Here is a 21,726-nt window from a genome sequence, read left to right on the forward strand (position 1 = left end):
ATATTGGTTTCCTTCAGCCACTTGCAATCCTGAATCTCTTGGGATAATTTAAAAAACACAACAGGATTTCAAGAAGAGTTTAAAAAAACCCACATTCAATACATAAAATAAAACCCACCATTTCTATTTGGCATAATGCAGCGGGCACTGACAAGGGATTAACAGCTTCCAAATTTTGCATTGGTGTGTTTTGATTTCAAGCATCAAGGAGGCAAAACAAAACGTTCTGTATCACTACATTCTAATATACATAGCTATATAAGTCATTCCTTATTGTACTGAAAATAATATCGTGACTGAGGCATGTTCTGTGATGGAAAACAGTTTCTCCCCCTCCAACTATACATGAAGCAAAGGCAAATCTGTGACATCCAGAACCAGTGTGGACTCTCCAGTTGGAAGCAGTGGGCAGCTACTATCGTAGAAATGTACATTCCCCAAAGGTCTTCTGAGAACATAGCTGAACCACAGGGCAGAAATTGGGTTGTAGTGTAGTTATGAAACAAATGCATATTCTCCATGAGCTAGTTGCAAACTCCATTAGTAATCTGCATGGTTTTAAGGTATCCTTTAATGGATATCAATTTAAAATATCCTACAGTACATCACCACCTAATAGAAATTTCCCTGCTAACACTTAAGAAGGCATCAAATGACTGTTTTTAAATAAACTATAAATATCCCATGTTTTCCTTTGCTTTTTGGCAGTCCAAGGTTTGTTTGTTTTTTTAATTTTTTATACTTTTTTTTTTTGGCAGATTAAAAAGGCTTATGGCTTCTTAAGGCCAAATAACGTATTTGAGGCCTAACTTGGTATCCTACGGTAGAAGTAAATATAGCCCAGGTCTCTGGGAGGTCGTTCTGAGGCACAGACTTTAAGGTCATTGTAGATCACCCATCTGAAATGAAAATAGGAAGATGAGTATCCAGAGGACTAAAGTGCTGTAATTAGTTCCTTTAATAGAGCACCAACAAGACACTAAGGACTTCCCAGATCTCTACCCTAAAAAGCTTAAAATCTAATCAGACAACGTACAAACAAGAGGCACAATGAAAATCAAAGTGATTGGTGAAGCAGGCTTCTTATTAATTAAGTAATTAAGAAAGGAGAAGGGCATGAAGGCAAACCAGAGATGGTTTCCAGTTGCTAGAAATTAGGGTGCTCAATGCACAGCTAAGGAGGAGGGGGTGGGTGGCAAGCACAACAGAATCCAAGTTCTGCATCAGCCGGGTCCCTGGTACAGATTAGAATAGCCCCAGCGTGCACACAGACCTCTCTACAAAGACAACCAGGTACTATATCAGCCCAGTCCCTGGTATAGATTACAGTAGCCTCAGCATGCACACACACACACTTACAAGGAAAACCAAGTGCAGTTCTATATAACATTTGTAGCCTTCATTCCACTGATTGAATGAGATAACAGAAATGTATTGTGTGACAACAAACACTCGTATATTTTTGTATGAGGACATGCAATGCAGGACCTGCCTGCCATCCAGAAACCAAATCTTTCCTTCCTTTCCCAAAGCCACTCACCTTCCCTCCTTTTTGAGATGGCAAACATAGTGGCCACTCATTGTGGATGTTCCCATGTGGCTGATGAACCCAAAGAGCTCATACCCTGCATAAGAAATATCAGAGATGATGAATATCACTCCTCCATTGCTGACACCACAGCACAAAGCCAAGAGACAATTTTTTTTAAACAGAGAAGCATTTTCAGATATATAAGCACCTTTGATTCAGACCTCACATCCCAAAAAACACTTTCTATTAACCCAGCAGTAGTTGTCCCCTTTCACGTGTAGCACTTACCTTCACCAAACATGAATGCAGCACAAACCAACACATGTCTGTGCACACACAACACTGTCTGAATCAGCTTATACCTATGAACATATGACCAAATCTATGAAAGACAAAACGGACAGGGCAAGGGTATGGATTTCAATCTTGATGCACACAAGACATCACTGAAATGTAAGATATGCTATTTAGATACAGCCTGGTCAAAGGGTGGTGAAAATTGGCTCTGCACACGAATTAGTTAAGTTCATGGATATGAATGTTTGAGCTCCTCTAAATTAAATGAAAAAGACGGACTATATCCTACAGTAGCCTTTGGTCTGAGTCCTCCGTATGGCTTTTAACCCCATCATCCGCACAAACATACATAATTCTTAAAATTTGGGGGAAGCCCTTGGATAATAATTTTAACAGCTTCAGCATATTATGCAGGCATGGCTTCTCAACAGGAAGAAAACCATAAAGAGTTCATTGTTAGGACAACTGAAGAAAAGGCTTTTTGTGCACAGCAGGGATGGAGACCTTATTCTGTATTTGTTTATGCCGCACAGTATACCTAGACTTGGAATGATTAAATTCTTATTGGTAAATATTGATTTCACCATATGCACACAAATTGATGAACATATATTTATATATATTTATATTTACATAATCTAAATTTACAAATAGGCAAAAGGAAGAAAAATGCTGTTTGAGAACATATTAGAGTCAAAATCCACAGATTTAGACTTTTGAATTAGGCTTGTTAGGAGTGGACTAGCAAATCACAAGTAAAAACAGGTATGATTTGTCAATGTAAGGATATTTACTTCATATATTTTGACATGTGATGTTGACAATTTGTATTTTAACTATTTCATTTAACTTTTTGAATCTCAACATCTAACGTCATTCAATAATTGTCTAAAATTCCCCTCCCGACTCCATCCCCCAAAATTTCCAAAAACTGTGAAAATTTAAATTGACAAAAATTGAGGGGTGAGGATCTTAACAATATCCATCAGTATTAATTATCCAGTGAAATTATTAAAAAAACTGAATTCTGCCAAGCCTAAATACAGCCATGACCAAAATTAAACAGATTACACTCCTTCAAACAACTGAATAATGGGAATGACTTGGGTTTTGATCCAGAGAGGGAGTTCTGAGGCCCTTTTACTGCCTCAAAGTATATTATTGGAACCCCAGACAGTCAAAACAGGGTCACATCCTCCGAAGTCTGATTACACATATCTAATTCCCATGTTCTTCATTGTAAACCTCCACTCTAAATATAGTCACTGTCCCCAAGACATTGGGATAATCAAACCTGGCGTTTACTATGTAACATTTGTAATAGTTACAGTGAAGTATTATTTGAAAGCTGTTATTAAAAACTTATTAAAAAGCTACAAGAGAAACAAAATTAAATAATTATTTGATGTGGTCTTTAGATTGTTTTTGTAAGAATATTACAAGTGACGATAACCTGGGGGACAGAAATAGACAGGTGTAGCGGACATACACACTGCTGTTGCTAATGTGGGGGTATTAAAGTTCTTTAGAAAGGCAATGTTAAATGCTCCTTATTATCCTAAGATGACCATTGTGCTATAGGTTTCAGAGTAACAGCCGTGTTGGTCTGTCTTTGCAAAAAGAAAAGGAGTACTTGTGGCACCTTAGAGACTAACCAATTTATTTGAGCATGAGCTTTCGTGAGCTACAGCTCACTTCATCGGATGCATACCGTGGAAACTGCAGAAGACATTATATACACACAGAGACGATGAAACAATAACCCCTCCCACCCCACTGTCCTGCTGGTAATAGCTTATCTAAAGTGATCATCAAGTTGGGCCATTTCCAGCACAAATCCAGGTTTTCTTTGTGTGTGGGGGAGGCGGAGGGTGAGAAAACCTGGATTTGTGCTGGAAATGGCCCAACTTGATGATCACTTTAGATAAGCTATTACCAGCAGGACAGTGGGGTGGGAGAGAGTATTGTTTCATTGTCTCTGTGTGTATATAATGTCTTCTGTAGTTTCCACGGTATGCATCCGATGAAGTGAGCTGTAGCTCACGAAAGCTCATGCTCAAATAAATTGGTTAGTCTCTAAGGTGCCACAAGTACTCCTTTTCATTGTGCTATAGTAACCCAGTGCATTTGGATTTATTATCATTCTTTGCCTTCTTTAGATTCCTTGGCTGCTGTACAATAGCCCCATCTTGTGGTTTACTTAGCTCTATTACTTCTGACAATGAGATTCTCAGAGGAAAACCAGAAGAGAAATCAATGAAGTCATGCATGGATATGTAGGATAATGATTCCTATTAAATGAATCATCAGATTACATATCAACAAAAAGACCTAGACTTCAAGTGGCTTGTAATAACAGCAGAATCCTTAGGTTGATTAGTTTTTAGGGACCTCCTCCCTCTAGGCATGGAATTTTTGTATTTTTCCCCCTCATAATGAAAGACGGAAATTATATTTTATGCAGAATAGGTGAGTAAAGGATATCCAATGACCCTGGGGACAGCAAGATTTCCAGGCGGCGATGCACCTTGAAAGCAGATGTATTAATGCCAACACAAGAATATGAGGTTTATTGCACTGCGACATAGAATCACAGGGTTAGAAGGGACCACCACATGGGTCATCTAGTCTAACCCCCTGCCAAGATGTAGACATGAGGGCAACAGGATTCTGGGAGGTTTTGTCTGAATTTGCCTGCCCCTTTTGCAGGCAAAAATCAACCTTCTCCAAGGCTCTGCCTACATTAAGGAAATATGAACCAAGTATCAATGGAGTTACATCAATGCAACCCCAGGCTGGCTGCACCAGCCCAGTTTAATCTGGTAATTTACCAAAGTATTTTATACCAACATAAATTCTGCTGTGCACTGGTGTCATGTGCCCATGTCAGGGACGTGCCCTAGAGTGACTAGATAGCCGAGGTAAATCCATTACACTTCTTTAGTGTAGACGAGGCCTGAGAGCAATTTTCAGCTATTGTAAGTGGGGCATAGATTCTCCTCTCACAGAAGCAGTAGTGAAGAAAGAAGTGACTCATCAAATGGTCTGGAGATAAGAATGGGAATCCTAATACTGTGCAGTTCTATAGCACATTTCATCCAAGAACGCCAAAGCACTTTGCAAACCTTAAGCCTCTCAACAGCCTTGAGAAGCTGGAGTCATCCTCATTTTACATATGGGGAAGCTGAGGCCCAAATAAGTCACATGACTTGCCCAAGGTTTTTCTCTCTCACACACACAGTGGCACAGACAGGAATAAAAACAGATTGTTTGGACATCACTCCAGACACTCAGTGAAGCTAATTTTTTGCAAGAGAGAGAAGAGCTCTAGGTATAATATATAAGATGGAGATGAGGGTGCAACATTGCAGCATGATAACTAAAGCCACTGCTTGAGGGGAACTTACTTCCAGACCCATCTTTGATCCTGGGCCCCTCTGAACCTGCCTCTGCAAGGATGTTGGCATTAGCATTATTTTCCATATCCATCACATCTGAAGCAGACTCGCTTTCCTCCTCGGGCTCAGGGTGGCTGAAGATCCAGTCCAGTGCATGCTCCAAATTATTATTCTGGAAGTCAAATGAGCAAAACACCAGCCATTAGTGCGTTCACCAACATTGTAGCTACCATACAAACACTGATCTTTAAATAAGTAGAAGAAGGACTGAGATCAACAGCATTCAGTACATTTGAGCTATACACACTGCCTCTATGAAAATGAGCATTCAGCACCCACTGTGCAAGTCTCCTGACCTTGGATTCGTTTAGTACTAAATGATTCCCTGCAGCATTTTCAGCACCACACGGAGTTTGCTCAGTGTTCTACATGCTGTTGCCAATAATGATAGGGTGCTGGATTACACAGGATAACAGTATTAATTTAAGCACACAGGCTTTTAAAGTTATATTTGATGTGAAAAGTGGCTGTATCAGTCCTATAAATAATCACAATGATTTAGCTGGAGCCAGCATTAAGTATTTGGTTTCCAAAGCTGTAATTTCCAATGTACCTTCCCTCCCCCACCATGCTGGATAAAAAAAGGCTGGGATTGGGATTTTGGTTCTAATAAATGATTTAAAGTGAAGCCAGTTTAGATCTTTCAATCCCTGTTAAATCAAAATAGTAGTTTACAATACACACAAAATGCAGGAATGGTGACATTTGTAATTGCCCTCTACCTAATTTGATAGGCATATTCCCTTGTTGGAACAGAAGGTTTGCTTACCACTTAGGTTGTAAGGTCTTTGGGACAGGGGCAGTCTTTTTGTGCTGTGTTTGTACAGCACCTAGCACAATGGGGTCCTAGTCTACGACTGGGACTCCTAGGTACCATGCCAATGCAACCAATAGGTCCTGGGAAGTCACAGGAAAGAGTAAGTGATCTGTCTAGGAAAGGCCTGAATTGCACTGTTCTTCGACAGTGCCAGCCACCCATGCTACGGCACTGAAGGTAGCATCCCAGCAAGCATACAGCCTACTCAGCGGCTCAGGAATAAGAGGGAAAGCCAATGGCCTTGTCCAGGGGTGCCCAGCCTGTGGCTCTGGAGCTGCATGTGGCTTTTCAGAAGTTAATATGTGGCTCCTTGCTTGTAGCTGGAGCTACAGGTGCCAACTTTCCACTGCTCAACCCCAGGCCCTGTCTCCACTCCACCCCTTACCCCAAGGCCCCCGCCCCCTCCCCTGAGCCTACTGCATCCTTGCTCCTCCCCCCTCCATCCCAGAGCCTCCTGTACACTGTGAAACAGCTGATTGCGGCAGGCAGGAGGCACAGGAAGGGATGGGGAGGTGCTGATTAGCAGGGCTGCCGGTGGGCAGGAGGTGCTAGCTGATCGGGGGCTGCTGACATATTACTGTGGCTCTTTGGCAATGCACATTGGTAAATTCTGGCTCCTTCTCAGGCTAGGGTTGGCCACCCCTGACCTAATCCTGTGGTTCTGAATTCAGATCACAAATATTATGCAAGCCACAGAACTACACGTGAAAGGGAAACTGTCATCTGTGAGTGACTACGCTGCTTGGAGCACTCCTGCACATCACACTGGATGGGAGCCCAGCAACTGGGCTGGGAAGAGTCAGTGCAGCCCAGAAGTTGCTGTCTGAGGAAGTATTAGTATTAATGGAAAATGGGAAATTACAGCATAGAAAAGAAGGCAGAAGAGCCCAGTGTTAACTCCCCCTCCTCCCTGGTTATCATCCCACATGGAGGTGGAGAGGCACAGAACAGATATAAAGAGAAACAAAGGTGAAGTCTCCCACCTCTCCAGCACCCAGAAAGAGATCTTTCCTCTCTCACGGTGGGTCTCTTAGGGGCCACAAGATCGCTGTACCTGGATAACTGTGGGTGGTGAGTCAGAACACCATCATGTGAGATGGGGTTGCAACTCTTCAACAAACACCCCAAAGAAAGAAATTGGGGAGCTCCCCATCCTCAGGACACACTGCTCTCATGCACCCAGAATGCTTCAGAACAGCTAGGAAGGAGAGTCTAGTGCTTCTTATATTTCCCTTCTTGTCACATCCAAATTAATACTCACCTGAAATTCATATACCCTTGCTCCTCACCCCTGTCACAACCTATCTTGGGGGCCAACCTTGCCTCAAGACCCCATTCTCCTTGCTTCCCCACATCCACCAGAAAATTCTGAATTCCTTCATGAGCACATCTCATGAGTTTCCTTGCATATGTGTCTTTTCATCCTTAAAAAAAATAAACCAAAATTTCTCTTGATCACCCTGGAGACTCACTGCTGCTTTGAGTGCTAGAATAGCTACATTCCTCTGGAATCCCATGGAGGTGATGAGAGCTACCATCTCTTCTGGAGGCTGGTTATCTAGCCCAATAGCCCCTAGACCAGCTGCTCCGGCAGAAGCAACTCCCGCATAGCCAGGTATAGCTAATGGCTCTGCAAAATCTGGAAAAGACAAACAGTTCACTTTTTTACCCCATCAATACATAACCAAACAATGAATGGAAGCTCAAGAATAGCAACAACACCTGTGTAAAGTTCATTTCTATGGGCCAAATCTGGACAGCAGGCGCATAGAAGGCTCAAAAAAGTAGGAAGATGAATATGCACATGGGAAAGGCATGTATGTGGATTCTTCCACACTGTGGTGCCTGGAACATCTCAGTGTGCTACAGCAAGGCTACATGGTGGTACATCCAGGGAATAAAGAAGCCAGGTTTATCAGACCAGGGCCCAACATGGAATCCAACTGCCAGACAACCCATACTTCTTAGGCATACAGCTGCATACCCAACTCTGATCCCAAGACCAGCAGCAAGGGGCTGTAGACCCACCATTGCTTTTCAGCACCAGCTACTTTATCACTGGGGACAGGATACCACTTCTGGTGCAACATGGGTGTGCTGTGCCTTCTCCGGGCAATGGGTGCCTGGTGTGTGTTCAGAGGATTGGATTCTGTATCAGGTGTATAGTAATGAGTACTACTCCTACCAACATTATGGCACATTAAGAGAATGACAAGTGTGTGTTCTCTAGTTTTCAAAGGGATACGATAGGATTTGTTTGCCATGCACGGTGTTACACTTTATATTGACCCAAGTAAGATGCACAGCAGAGCGAGGTCTCATTCAAACCCTTGAGACTACTGACCTGGTTCTTCCATGTGTGCAATGATCCAGTTGAAAGCCACTTCAGCACCCATGTTTCCTGTATAGTATACAGCTTTCCGACATGCTTCCAAGGGGAAACCCATCTCTGCTAGCTGCATCGCTGAAGATTCATCAATATCTGGAGCTACAAGAGAGGATACTCGAATACGTAAAGTCAAAATCAGTCCATTCCTGTAAGATTTGTTATTGTATATGGTGCTGCTTCCTATATATTGCATCACTGGGGTAGTTTTAACACTGCAGGGAACAAACACCCATTTAAAAAAAAAGCAGCTTTATGCAAATGGCTATAATGGCAATTAGTGATTTATTTATAGCTTTTTATCTTAACGATTTACACCGAGCGTCTTTCACCCTGAGTAACTCCCGAAGTGCTTTACAGAAAGCATTTATAAGAAACAAGTCACCCACCACTGAAGTGCAGGCCTGGCAGAGATTTGCAGTTTCTAAGAGTACTAGATCTGTCACTGCCGGTACATGGACAGTCAGTTCTGTAATGACACCACTTCTGATGTAGTAGATAGAGCACAAGTAGCTTATCTGCAGCAGTGACACTTGGTGAAGACGCCTCAGTTCTCTGAGTATTGTAGCTCTCTCTGACTATAACGGTTTTTACAAGCAGCAACTCTGACATTCTGTTTGGAAATAATTCTCATTTTTTGGTCAAGTTGTCTGCCTACTGAGACATTGGCTAAAGTCCTCCAGACCAGCAAATTATAAAAGACACATGATAGGATCAATCTAGCCCCTTTGAGGACTGTGGCAAAACTCTCATCGATGTCAATAGGAGGAGGACTGCTCCTCACTTTGTTCAGAGTTTCTTTAAGGCCTCCCATATCACTTAAGACCTGGGGCATAAGTCACAGGGACAGCTTTATGTAAACCCTCTGTACTGGTGTGAATTTCACCCTATCTGAAAAGCAGCCACTGCTTCTGCTCTGTAGCTACTTTTCAAATATAAATATAATGTATTTCTTTTTGGTGGTGGTGTTGCATTTTAACAGCGGAGCACAGAACAACACTGTGATATGAAGACAAAAAATATATAATCCCCCCCAAAATGTTCCAACTAAGCATCGCTATTGTTCAGTATCTCACATGAAGCTAGCACCTGGGTATGTACTCTGGCAGCAAGCCCGAGTTGCCACTCAAGTTATACTGCTGTTTTTAGCTCGAGCAGAGCTAGCGTGGATATGTCTATATGAGCTGGGACTCAGACCTCCCACTCAAATATAGGTGTATCCTTTATAGCAAAGATCCAAGGTGTTGGGCCAGTTATAGATCATTTTTAAGGTGAGATCATGGCACACAAATTACAACTATGATGTAGCAGGATCAGGGACAACAATTTTATAACCAGCCCCCGCCCCCAGCAATTCCCTTCCCCATTTGCAGTTTAGATGAGCCCTGCGTGGACAATAACAATGTTTAAAGAATACTAAGTGGCATCTCTCTGAAAAACATACTCACAACCTCTTAAACTGGAGCCTCATCGAACACTTATTGACGTTAGCATTAACTTCAATGCACTTTGGATCATGGCCCACATACATTTTGAAAATTGAGCTTTTAAATCTAAAACTATCCTAAATTGCTACTAATAAAACTCCAAAAAAAAATATCACACATGTAATTTCAGAGCACTTCTTCCACTCCAATTAACTTTGTTTTAAGTTAAACAATGACAACAAAGTGCATCTGGCTCAAATCTTTTACGCCAAGATTTTGTCCAAAGTGAATTTACCCCAAGTTATAAAAATCGGACTTCACACCAGAAATTGTGGCTGCTCATTGTTGGGCACCACACTGCTATGATGGGTCCTTCAGATACCCAAATGCGTGCAAGTCAACACTGGAACAAGTGTTATGTAAATGCACACAGAGAAAAGTGGCATGCATATCTGTGTAGACAGAACTACCATTCATTGATTATAGCATGTGGATGTGTTTGAACAGCCAAAATCTCAGCACAACGTGCTGGGGAGAAAAATGAGATACATACGCTCCATCCAATGGTTCATCATGCGATCTGGAAATTGAGAAAGAAAAATAAGGAGAAGAAGTGAGTTTGCATGACAGTCAGCTACACTCTACATTGGAAAGAAAGAGGGCCAATTTTGTAGGTAATAAAAATGTCTGGTGTCTTAAGGGCAGCGTGCACTGTACTGATGGAAGGTCACAAAGATAAACTTATGCTTAAAGTAGAGCATCACTGGTGTTGTAATCCAATAATAAAAGGGATAATTAATGGCCTAACCCCATTTAAACCAGGAAGGCCATGATGTTGTGAATATTGTACCATCAAACTGAACTGTTTCTTTCCCCAAAATGTAATCTGCACACCCAGACATTACAGGATGGGCATGCTTAGCTGATTCTTTATGTAAAGCAAGAAGCTGGGATTGAGAGGGCACAAGACTAACAAAATGAGGTAGTGGACACATTGAGAAGTTTTACTTGAACCTGAGAATGCAATGTCTCTGGTAACTCCATCTGTAAGTAAACCTCATAGCAAGAAGCCATGATGTAGGGAGACCAAAATGGATGAAGTGAGGCAGCAAAAGCTGTCTTAAGTTTTATTTTCATTTATAAAAGGTAAAGCTCCAATTTTTTTAGCCTTTACAAGTGAAAATGCAAGTTTCAATGAGGCCCAGATGCCCAGAAAGCCATGGTAAATCACGGGGAGTAGTCTGGAGAGGGGAAACAAGATTGAAATCACTGTGTATTCCTGTGTAATGTGTATTCCTCTACTCTGACACCAAAATACATTTTAGAGATTGGCATTCTTCCATGTTTGGAAAGCTCACTGCAGTAACAGCACTATTAATACCCAAGTAAATAAATGAGCCAATCCTGTAATGTGAGTAGCATCATTCCTTCTAGTATCACATTAAATATTTAAACACCAAAACCCGAGTCATCATAAAGCAAATTTCAATAATCTGTGTCTAAGGTCATAGGATAATAAAGTGAATTTACTAGCTACATAACATTTCACTGTCAGGGCGAAGTGGGGAGGAAGCAAGCTCTAATATTGTTTTTACTGGACAGGCTTGATCTAGAAATGGATTATTTCAAGAAGATGTCACATTGTGTTAAACATCTGTAGTAGTGTCTAGCACAAAGGGGTCCTGGCTCATGACTGGAGCTCTTCAGTGTACTGCAATATGAATAATAAATAGTGATTCTTGCTCTTTACAATAAAGAAGTGGCAGACTTTCAGACTTAACCTATGGAAGGACATTTAATGTCTTTCGAAGTTTTATTCTGGAGAAGTTCTATGGCCTGTGTTATAAAGGAAGTCAGATTAGATGATCACAATAGTCCCTTCTGGTCTTGGAATCTATTAATCTACATAACCCCTTGTGTGTTAAGCATAGTTGTGCTGCAGATTAAGGAATCTGGTTTGAAGAAGTGCACTGTTCCCCTTCAAGTACACCACCAACAAGCAATGTTGGTCTGATACATGCTAATAGATGGTGCTGGGACTGGGTAAGACGAGAACCTTATTACCTGATTTAGGGCTCCTGAGGGCAAGGATCATGCCTTGTAAACCAGTGAGCACACATCAGATGATTATTATTCAGGCACAGTCATGCCAAGGTTAATTTATCACTGGTTTTTATATGGCAGTTAGCACAAAAACCCTGGTAAGTAGGTTCAGATGTACATGCCCCCAAAAGCAAGAAATGACTGGGTTGAATTTCCACTCCACTTTTGGCACCCACCACTGATTCCACAGTAGGCATCCGAGCTGAAGTTACATTCCCTGTGGGCTAGAATAAGTAAGCATGACGATTCTATGAGGCTAAATGGGAACCATGAGCCTGTACTCAAAGGCTGAATCTGGCCCCTCTATATCTACTACACCCCAGTGAGTGCGAGCTCTTCAGAGCAGGCCTTGTTTTTTCATTATGCATGTGTACAATGGGGCCTAATCCTCGGGTACTTCTGAGGTGCTACTATAACACAAATAACACCAATACTAATAAGAGGGGTACTAGGAAGTAAGTGCTCTCTGAGTGATGCCACTGAAAGTCCTAGAGTCAAGCCCTACAGACTCTCCTAGATGTACATACTAGACACCTGTCAAGATTCTAGAGAGACTGAGGACACAAGCTGGGGACAGGGTGGAGAGGGTGAAAAAGGGAATTAAAATATTCAGTTACCCTCTTGCAGAAAACAGTGTGAATTCCTTATACTATCAACAGGATTAAGTTAATTCAGGGCTTCTGAAGAGGTGCGACAGCAGCATCCATGTACTGATTTTCAACCAATAGGAGCTGTGGGTGCTCAGCACCTCTAAAAAAAAGTCAGGCCAGCAGTGCATTATTATTGGTCTGTCCCAATCCTATCTACACCCTATATTCATTCATAGAGCCATGCTTCTGTGCCTGCACAGTTGGAGCATGGCATCCAAAAAGAGGCTTCACATGAACCAGCAAAGAGGTGAAGAAAAAGAGACTAACTATCCAGGCAGAGGAAGGCGGGATGGAAGGAGAGATCCTGGAGGTAGAGGACAGTACCTTTGGGGTCGTCAGGAATGATAATGGGTGGAGTAATGTCGGGAAGTTCCTCTTCTCCTGGTTGTAGTCCTGTGGCACGGAGGTGATTGATGTCTAGTAGGTCTGGCATGTCTACGGAAACATCTGCAAACCCAGACAGGAAAAGATTATTGATGCATTCCAGCACATGTACATTGTATTGCAATTTACATGCTACAGTGAGGGGAACTCAATACCCACACTACAAACACAGCCACGATTCTCTTCCCTTAAACTGTTAGTCGGAGTCACCAATGAGAAGTTCAGGACACTTTTTAAAAGACACTTTTACAATGAAAAGTGACAACGTAAAATTGGCTTCTTATGCCACAGATCTGGGGTTCTGGTCTGGCCCTTTGTGAAAAGAGGAGCCCACTGGATTTTGTTACAAACTCAAGACTCGCCAATGCACATAAGGCTTCCAAGAGAACCTGGACCAAATGAGGGAGAGGAAAGCATGCAAGATACATACCCAGCTTTTGGGGTATCCAGTCAAGGCCAAAGGTGAACTTCTTTATCTGCACTACCAAGTACTCAGGAAATGAAGCAAAACGAGATGTTCTGGGAAACACAAGAAAGTTATGTTAATAAAACAGAGCAACAAGATTACGGAACACAGATTGCGATGCCTCAGACCACGGTCTCAGCCACATTAACATGAAAAGTTTTACACCTGTGGGTATGTCTACACTGCAATTAAACACCCATGGCTGGCCCATATCAGATGACTCAAGCTCATGGGACTCAGGCTAAAGGGCCGTTTTATTGTGGTGTAGACATTAAGGCTCAGGCTACAGCCTGAGCTCTTGGACCGGAACCCAAACTCTGGGAACCTCCCTGTTGGGGGGATAAATTTTCAGTGCTATGTGTTCACACTGTAATTTTTATAATATATATATATATATATATATATATATATATAAATGACTTTTATCTTTTTACAAATAGGAACATTGGCTATTAGATAATCTACCTACAAGCACCCAAAGACCCCAATGCTGTTTCTAAATGAGATCTACGGATGACAAGGACTATATGAATGCTAACTATTTTTGCAAATTGTTAAATTAAGGAAAACAAGTGCATTTTTCTTTATTTTTGTACAAATGTATTTGAAGACCTGTTTTGTTTTGTTTTTAAATACAACCTCATCCTGCCTCTCTTTAGAATAGCAGAATATTCTTTACTACCTTTGGACATGCTCACAGTTAATGTATGAAACACTTTGGTTTTTCCTTCATTCTTTCCCTCCAAGTGTGTTTGTCTGCCTGTTTTCTATATGGTGCAGTTGGTGAAACTGTGCACTAAAGAGTATCACCAATTGCTGGCATTGCTAAAAATAGAAGGCAGTCTACCAAAACAGACCAGTTGCCGGGCCTATTGAAGACAAACTGAAGCTTCTGTAATACCCCAACTGTTTAACCCTTCTTCTTGGCATAAAGCTATGCCCCTATGGCTCTACCCTTCCTTCTATTTTCCTTTGATCACCCAATATTTTCTGTGTCCAAGCCCTTTTTATTACATTTTTGGTCTGACTTTAGATTGTAAACCGCATGGAGGCAGGTTCCTCCTCTTTATATTTGCCTGTAAAGCACCATGAAAAGTGGCACCATATAAGTAACAATAATTAAGTATTACAAACGTATCCTAACTCTACAGCACTGATAGGCATGCTGGGGTATTTTGGCTGAAATTCAGACATATATATCAGAAACCAAATTTTTAGTCCTGCCCTTTCTGCAATTTGAAATCTTCATCCCTACAGCCTGATCAAGGAAGAACTTCTACCTCCATTTGCTCCACCCTATTCTGCCTAGGGGCTGCATGTGGTGCTTTAGAGCATCTTCAGACAAAGCTGGACAACAAGAGACAAGGGACAGAGATTCATACTTGGTCTCTTGTTTGGAAACATAGATCTCTACCACTAGCTACTGCATGGGACCCAGGTTAAAGGTGGGCAGAAACTTATCAAGTCACTAAGTTTTACACTCCCAATAAGCATCCACAAAGCTACCTCATTATCCAACTTCAAATCCCTCCTTAAAACTCTCCCTTCTCACGATGCCTACAGAAACTTGACAACAGTTAGGCTGCTGGCAGGCGGAGACCCCTGCCTATCACCAATATTATCTCCTTATTTCCTTGTACTCCCCCATCAGTCTGTCTGTATCCATCTGCTGTCTATACTTAGATTGTAAGCAAGTTGGGACAAGGAGTGGCTTTTGTTGTTTGTACAGCACCAAGCAAATGGTGTCCTGCTCCATAACTAGGGCTCTTCAGTGCTATTGTAATACCAATAAATAATGAACAGTAACAACAAGCTTTGCTACAAACATCCAAATGAAGATGATTCCTGAAGTTCAACAAAGATGATTTATTTATTTGTTGCTCTGAGGGTCATTACAAGCTTTTGAAAGGGAAACTACACTTCTTACTGGGGCAGAACTGTACTAATCTGCACCTTTGACATTCATGAGCCTCATCACCAATCCTGATCCATAACTGACTCTGCATCACTGTCTATTTCTTGCTGTATCATAGCCAAGTGGTAAACTAAACTATATTATGAACATATTGTGCTTTTAATATGGAACCACACACTTACTTAACTCCTGCAGATTTTGCTTGAAGGGCACTGCTCCAGAAGTCTTCTACATTTTCTGGTTCAGAAAAGGCCTGCAGACACGCACTAAACGGGATCTTGGCACGGACGAGCTCTGGTGGAGGTCTCCTAGCAGCTTCTGCTTCTCTCCTCTTCAGTTCGTAGGCAATTAATTCATCTGATCAGAAGCAGACATGACGCTGAAGGCTACATGAACAATTATCCGCCACAGTATCTTTCACTGCAGTCTTACTTCTCACCAGCTTTTGAAATACAAAACTATCATTTAAAAAAAAATTGGGAGGGGGGCTTTTATATGGGTCTAAATATGTCCAGGAGACACCAAGATCCTGTCTGCATCAGGATCACAGCCATGTTTTAAACACATTTCTGGTTAGCAGGGTTCTGATCACACAGAGGACAGGGCAGTGTGAACACTTGAAAACAAGTGGTTAAATTCTTCGTGGCAAGATTTTTATTTCTGTACAAATGGCTATGCCTCCCTGCCAACTTCCTCAGCTCAATCCGACTCTGAAAACCGTTGCTGGTCTAGCCATCCATTGTGCTTTCTTGATTGGTCAGGGTTATATACTGGGCAGGACTATAGTGCTTACGTTGCCAGTGATGGCCAGTCATACCAGAAATTGTCAAAACTAAAAGCTCCTGAGCTATAAACTCCTGGAAATAAGATGCAAATTTTCAACAGAACATATTTACTGTTGGAACAGATTACCAAGGAATGCCTCCCTTGGAGTCTTCAAATCAAGACTGGATGTCTTTCTAAAACGCATGTTCTAATTCAACCACAAGTTACGGGCCCCATGCAGGAACCACTGGCTGAAATTTTACAGCCTGTTATGCAGGAGGACAGACTAGGTTTTCAAATAGCCTCTTACGACCTTAAAATCTATTAAATCTTGAAAGAAACAGTGGAGAACAGCAAAACCAAGGTAAATTTACCAACCACAACAGGGCCCCTCTTTGCGTCTCTTTACTGGTTCCCCTCTTCACCTCTACATCAAACACACACTTCTTGTCTTTACCTTTAGGGCCCTGCACAACTTCACCACAGCCTATCATTATATGAACCCCCATCCTCACTCTACCAATGCTCCCCGCCATTCCTAACCACCCTCTCCCTTACCTACCACTGCACTTTCTCTCCCATTGCTCCTCATTCATGGGGAAAACACCCCGATAAAATACAAACAGCCACCACCTCATACTCCCTCCTTCAAACTCGCCTCTACCATGATGCCAACAAAACCCAGCCTGCTGGTCTAGCTTGACAGGAGACAAGCTGCAGCTATTCCTCTTTTTTTTCTTTTCTTTTCCCTACTCCCTCACTCTCCAGCTCATTAAAATCCAGAAAACAAAAAAAGAACCCCTAGAATACATGTAACTGAAAAAGTTGGGCTAATTCTTCCCCACATTCATTTGCTTGTATGTTGTAGCCTATGCGTAACCCACATACCTTCTGGGTGTGGTGTTCTGTACCATCTAGTGGCACCGAGACCACTTAGCGAGCAATTAATGAGCCTGTTCTACAGCTCTAGCTGACCGCCAGTTGGCTTTTAGCTCATGCAGTAGAGACTCATACACTAAACTCCAGAGGTCCCAAGTTCGATCCTGCCTCTGGGGTCTGTTGGCGTTACATATGCTCTGCCCTTTTGCTGTTCATGTCTTTAGATTGTAAGCCCTTCAGAGCAAGGATTTTCTGTTTTCTATATCTGCACACTGTCCAGCACAACTGGGCCCAGACAGCCAACTGAGACACTACCATAAATAAATATTGACTATGAAGAACCATCAGTGTGACTGTGCAGATAATCCATACACATAAGTTACATTGCAAGAGGAAAATCTGTGTTCACGTTTTCGATGCAGCTTTGTCACAAAAGTGCCACACAAGTGTTTAAAAATGTAAGTTTTGCTGTTTCTTTATAAGCAATTTCTGTTATTCTGCAATTGAAAAGAAAGTGATGACACTTTTCTATAACAGTCAACTGCATTCCTCTGTTTCCTAATAAATTTAAGCAAAATGTTTGGACTAGATGACCCTGAAGGAACTGTAACAAACCCCGGTGAAGAGCTGTCCCACCTAACTGCAGCATCTGACCCAAGAAAGGCCCAGGTAGAAGAGAAGATTCTCTCTGAATACTGAGCTGTTGTAGGAATATTTAAAATATTGAGAAGTAGATCTATGCAGCCACGGTCACTAAGTCTGCAATATTTTTCAAAGATTAGGCTCACATCAGCCTCCCTTAATGGAAAGCCCCCTCCTCTTGAAAGGCGACTCAACCCTTTATGGTGCCAAGACATGGGATATTTCTCACCAGAAGTCACCATGGCATTTGAAATCTGTCTTATGGGTTGCAATTAGGAAATCCAGACCCCCAGGCCTACAGTGTCACAAAAGTTCAATTTTGTCTCCTAATGTTCATCAGTTTCTTATTCCAGAAAAGAACAAAAGTGGTTGTAGATTCATGGATTTTAAGGCCCAAAGGGATCAAAACGATCATCTAGTCTGACCTCCTGCATAACACAGACCTGGGAATCACACTGCATCATTTCTGCATCACACTATGGCTCAACAAGAGCAGGTCTGTTAGGAGATAGCCAACCTCCATGTGACAAAGAATTTAGCACCTCCTGTGGTAATCTGTTCCAATAGTTATCAGAGTAGCAGCTGTGTTAGTCTGTATCTGCAAAAAGAACAGGAGTACTTGTGGCACCTTAGAGACTAACAAATTTATTTGAGCATAAGCTTCCGTGGGCTACAGCCCACTTCATCGGATGCATAGAATGGAACGTATAGTAAGAAGATATATATATTCATACAGAGAACGTGAAAAGGTGGAGTAAGAGGCTAATTAATTAAGATACGCTATTATCAGCAGGAGAAAAAAAAACTTTTGTAGTGATAATCAAGATGGCCTATTTAGACAGTTGACAAGAAGGTGTGAGGATACTTAACATGGGGAAATAGATTCAATATGTGTAATGTCCCAGCCACTCCCAGTCTCTATTCAAACCCAAGTTAATGGTATCTAGTTTGCATACTAATTCCAATAGTTAATTACGCTCATTGTTAAAAAATTTGCATTTTATCTACCTAGGTGGCAGATTAAAGCAGGACTGAACACAGCAAACTGAACCAAGCATTCCAGAGAACATAAGAATAAAAGAGAGGACATACCAAGTCAGACCAGTGGTCCTGTCCTGTCTCTGACAGTGGCCCATACCAGAGCTTCAAGGAGTGAACAAAACAGGGAAATTATGGAGCAATCCACTCCATCTTCCACTCCCGGCATGGGGTGCATCCCTGACCATCATGGCTAATAGCCATTGATGAATCTATCCTCCATAAACTTATCCAGTCCTTTTTTGAACCCAGTTATACTTCTGGCCATCACAACATCCCATGGCAGTGAGTTTCAAATGTTAGTTGTGCATTATATGAAACAGTACTTCCTCTTCTTTACAATAAACTTGCTGCCTATTAATTTCATCAGGTGATCTTTGGTTTTTTGTATTGTGTGAAAGCATAAATAATACTTCTGTATTCACTTTTTCCACACCATTCCTGATTTTATAGACCATGATCATATCTCCCCTTGATCATCCCTTTCTAAACCAAACAACCTAATATTTTTACTCTCTTCTCATATGGAAACCATTCCATACCCCTTGATCATTTTCATTGCCTTTCTCTGTACCTTTTCCAATTCAAATATATCTTTTTTGAGATCAGGTGACCAGAACTGCATGCAGTATTAAAGCTTTGGGCATACCATGGATCTATATAGTGGCATTATGCTATTTCCTGTCTTATTTTCTATCCCTTTCATAATAGTTCCCAGCATATTGTTAGGTTTTTTGACTGCCGCTGCACACTGAGTGGAAGTTTTCAGAGAACCATCCATGATGATTCCATGATCTCTCTCTTGAGTGGTAACAGGTAATTTAGACCCCATCATTTTGTACGTAGAGTTGGGATTATGTTTTCCAATGTGCATTACTTTGCATTTATGAACAGTGAATTTCATTTGACATTTTGTTGCCCATTCACCCAGTTTTATGAGATCCCTTTGTAATTTTTTGCAGTCATCTTTGGATTTCACTATCTTGCATAATTTTGTATTGTCTGCAAATTTTGCCTCTTCCCTGTTTAACCCTTTTCCAGATCATTTATGAATATGTTGAACTGCACTGGTCTCAGTACAGATCCTTGGGTGACCATGCTATTTACCCATCTCCACTGTGGAAACTGAGCATTTATTCCTATCCATTGTTTCCTATCTTTTAACCAGTTACTGATCCATGAGAGGACCTTCCCTCTTATCTCCCGGCTGCTTACTTTGTTTAAAAGCTTTTGCTGTGGGACTTTGTCAAAGGCTTTCTGAAAGAGGAGTCGTCTTCATTTTGCAGCACCTTCCCCATGCTCTGGAAATACTCAGGCAGACCTGGGGCCCTGAGTCTACACATATGCACACCCTGGAGGCATGCAAGACCATTTGGAATGTTGTATTCTTGATCAGTTTCTATGTAGCCCACCACCAACTCAATGTGGATGGGCCATTTATGAAGTTGAATGCGCCTGCTACAGCCCTAGCTAACAGAACTGGGTCTTTTAGCCCAAGTAGCAGATGATCATGTTCCAAGATTCAGAGCTCCCAGGATAGATCCCGGTTGCTGCCAACCAACCCAGGGACATAGTATTATATTAACCCTAGCCCATCCCCTATCAGCCTTCCTTTATTGATTTTAGACAGACAGCACCAACAAGCGAGCTTACCAGCACCCTTTTGACTTTACCTTTGTTCGTTGCTGCCTCCATGGCCAGAGGTAACTGCATGAGATAGTCTACCCTTTCTGTGTATCGGACTTTCCTAGACTGGCAGCACTGTATGCGTTCTTCCACCAGGAACCGGAAAACATCGCTGGGGTTTTCTGAGCCAATGCGGTTTCTCTGCAGGGAAGATCAGACCTGATCACTTGAGTAGCATCACAGAGCCCAGGGTATGCAAAGTGCTTTACAGACATCAAAAGACACCACCCTTGCCCCAAGGAGCTCACCCCCTAAGGGCCACATGTTAGTCCATGCTGGGAGACCCCTGCATGAGCCTGGAAGTTGCCACTGACATCTGTGAGGAGACACAGATGTCTGCCCACACAGTGTAACTTGCAGAATGGGGGCGTGAATATAGGTGTGCTGCATGGAGTGAAAGGAAAGGTAGGGAGCAGGAAGAAGGCAGGTTACAATAAATATGTTAGGTGGAATGTGCCTTACAGAATCCTTTCAGCAACCAGATTATTATTCTTATGTTCTGAGAACTGCATTGAAACAGCACAAGCCAATTTTAGTTAATTATCCAGCTGGAATGCCACTCAAATAATACATCTTCTCTTTGTTATGCAAGTGAATGTCTGTTCTCAGGCACTCACAGGAAAAGATCTACTCACCACCCCCATAATCAGTGTACACGGTTTGGGACATTGAACAGTATGCACACAGATCTGAATAACTTCACACAGAGCGTAACACATGAACAAACACCCTTCATCCTGGGGGGAGGTTATGCTTTAAATTGTAATTGGTTGTCTCCTTTGTCAATTTCCTGGTTAGTCTCTAAGGTGCCACAAGTACTCCTTTTCTTTTTGAAGAAAGTATTAGCATTAGTGCTGACTCTTTTGCATTGCACAACTGAGCTGCAGCTTAATGGGAGTAACATTTCATACAACAGACACTTTGCTTTCAGTATGGGAATCCATCTTCCCCATAATGATTCAATAACATACAACTGATATTTGTCAGGGAGCTAGACAGGGTGATATATCTGCTCCAGAAGAGGATATAAATATGTGGAATAATAATAATATCTGCTCCATTTAACATTCACAGTCTTCATAATTATAAATATATTGACAACTTGTACTGTATACTGGGTAGCTGTTGAAAGCGACAGTCATATTTGCTTATAGCACTCATAGCTTTTTTAATGATGCTCAAATGGTATCAACTGTACTAAGCAAGCTGTAGCTCACAAAAGCTTATGCTCAAATAAATTTGTTAATCTCCAAGGTGCCACAAGTCCTCCTTTTCTTTTTAC

The 21,726-nt window shown here is 41.8% G+C and overlaps 1 protein-coding gene across 1 annotated transcript in view; it reads right to left on the reverse strand.

Moving 5' to 3' along the window:
• Positions 1 to 805: 805 nt before the first annotated feature.
• Positions 806 to 21,726, reverse strand: part of USP13 (ubiquitin specific peptidase 13) — a 59,738-nt gene continuing 38,817 nt past the window's right edge. Inside the window, exons 11-20 of the mRNA XM_077826314.1 lie at positions 20,432 to 20,585; positions 15,617 to 15,791; positions 13,484 to 13,572; positions 12,994 to 13,116; positions 10,470 to 10,496; positions 8,448 to 8,591; positions 7,576 to 7,742; positions 5,236 to 5,398; positions 1,541 to 1,625; positions 806 to 899 (exon numbers count right to left, since the gene is read on the reverse strand). Coding sequence (XP_077682440.1) covers positions 806 to 899; positions 1,541 to 1,625; positions 5,236 to 5,398; positions 7,576 to 7,742; positions 8,448 to 8,591; positions 10,470 to 10,496; positions 12,994 to 13,116; positions 13,484 to 13,572; positions 15,617 to 15,791; positions 20,432 to 20,585 — 1,221 coding nt within the window. The remainder of the gene's footprint in view (positions 900 to 1,540; positions 1,626 to 5,235; positions 5,399 to 7,575; positions 7,743 to 8,447; positions 8,592 to 10,469; positions 10,497 to 12,993; positions 13,117 to 13,483; positions 13,573 to 15,616; positions 15,792 to 20,431; positions 20,586 to 21,726) is intronic.

The sequence above is a fragment of the Eretmochelys imbricata genome, chromosome 9, assembly GCF_965152235.1.
Source record: "Eretmochelys imbricata isolate rEreImb1 chromosome 9, rEreImb1.hap1, whole genome shotgun sequence".
NCBI classification, from domain to species: domain Eukaryota; kingdom Metazoa; phylum Chordata; order Testudines; family Cheloniidae; genus Eretmochelys; species Eretmochelys imbricata.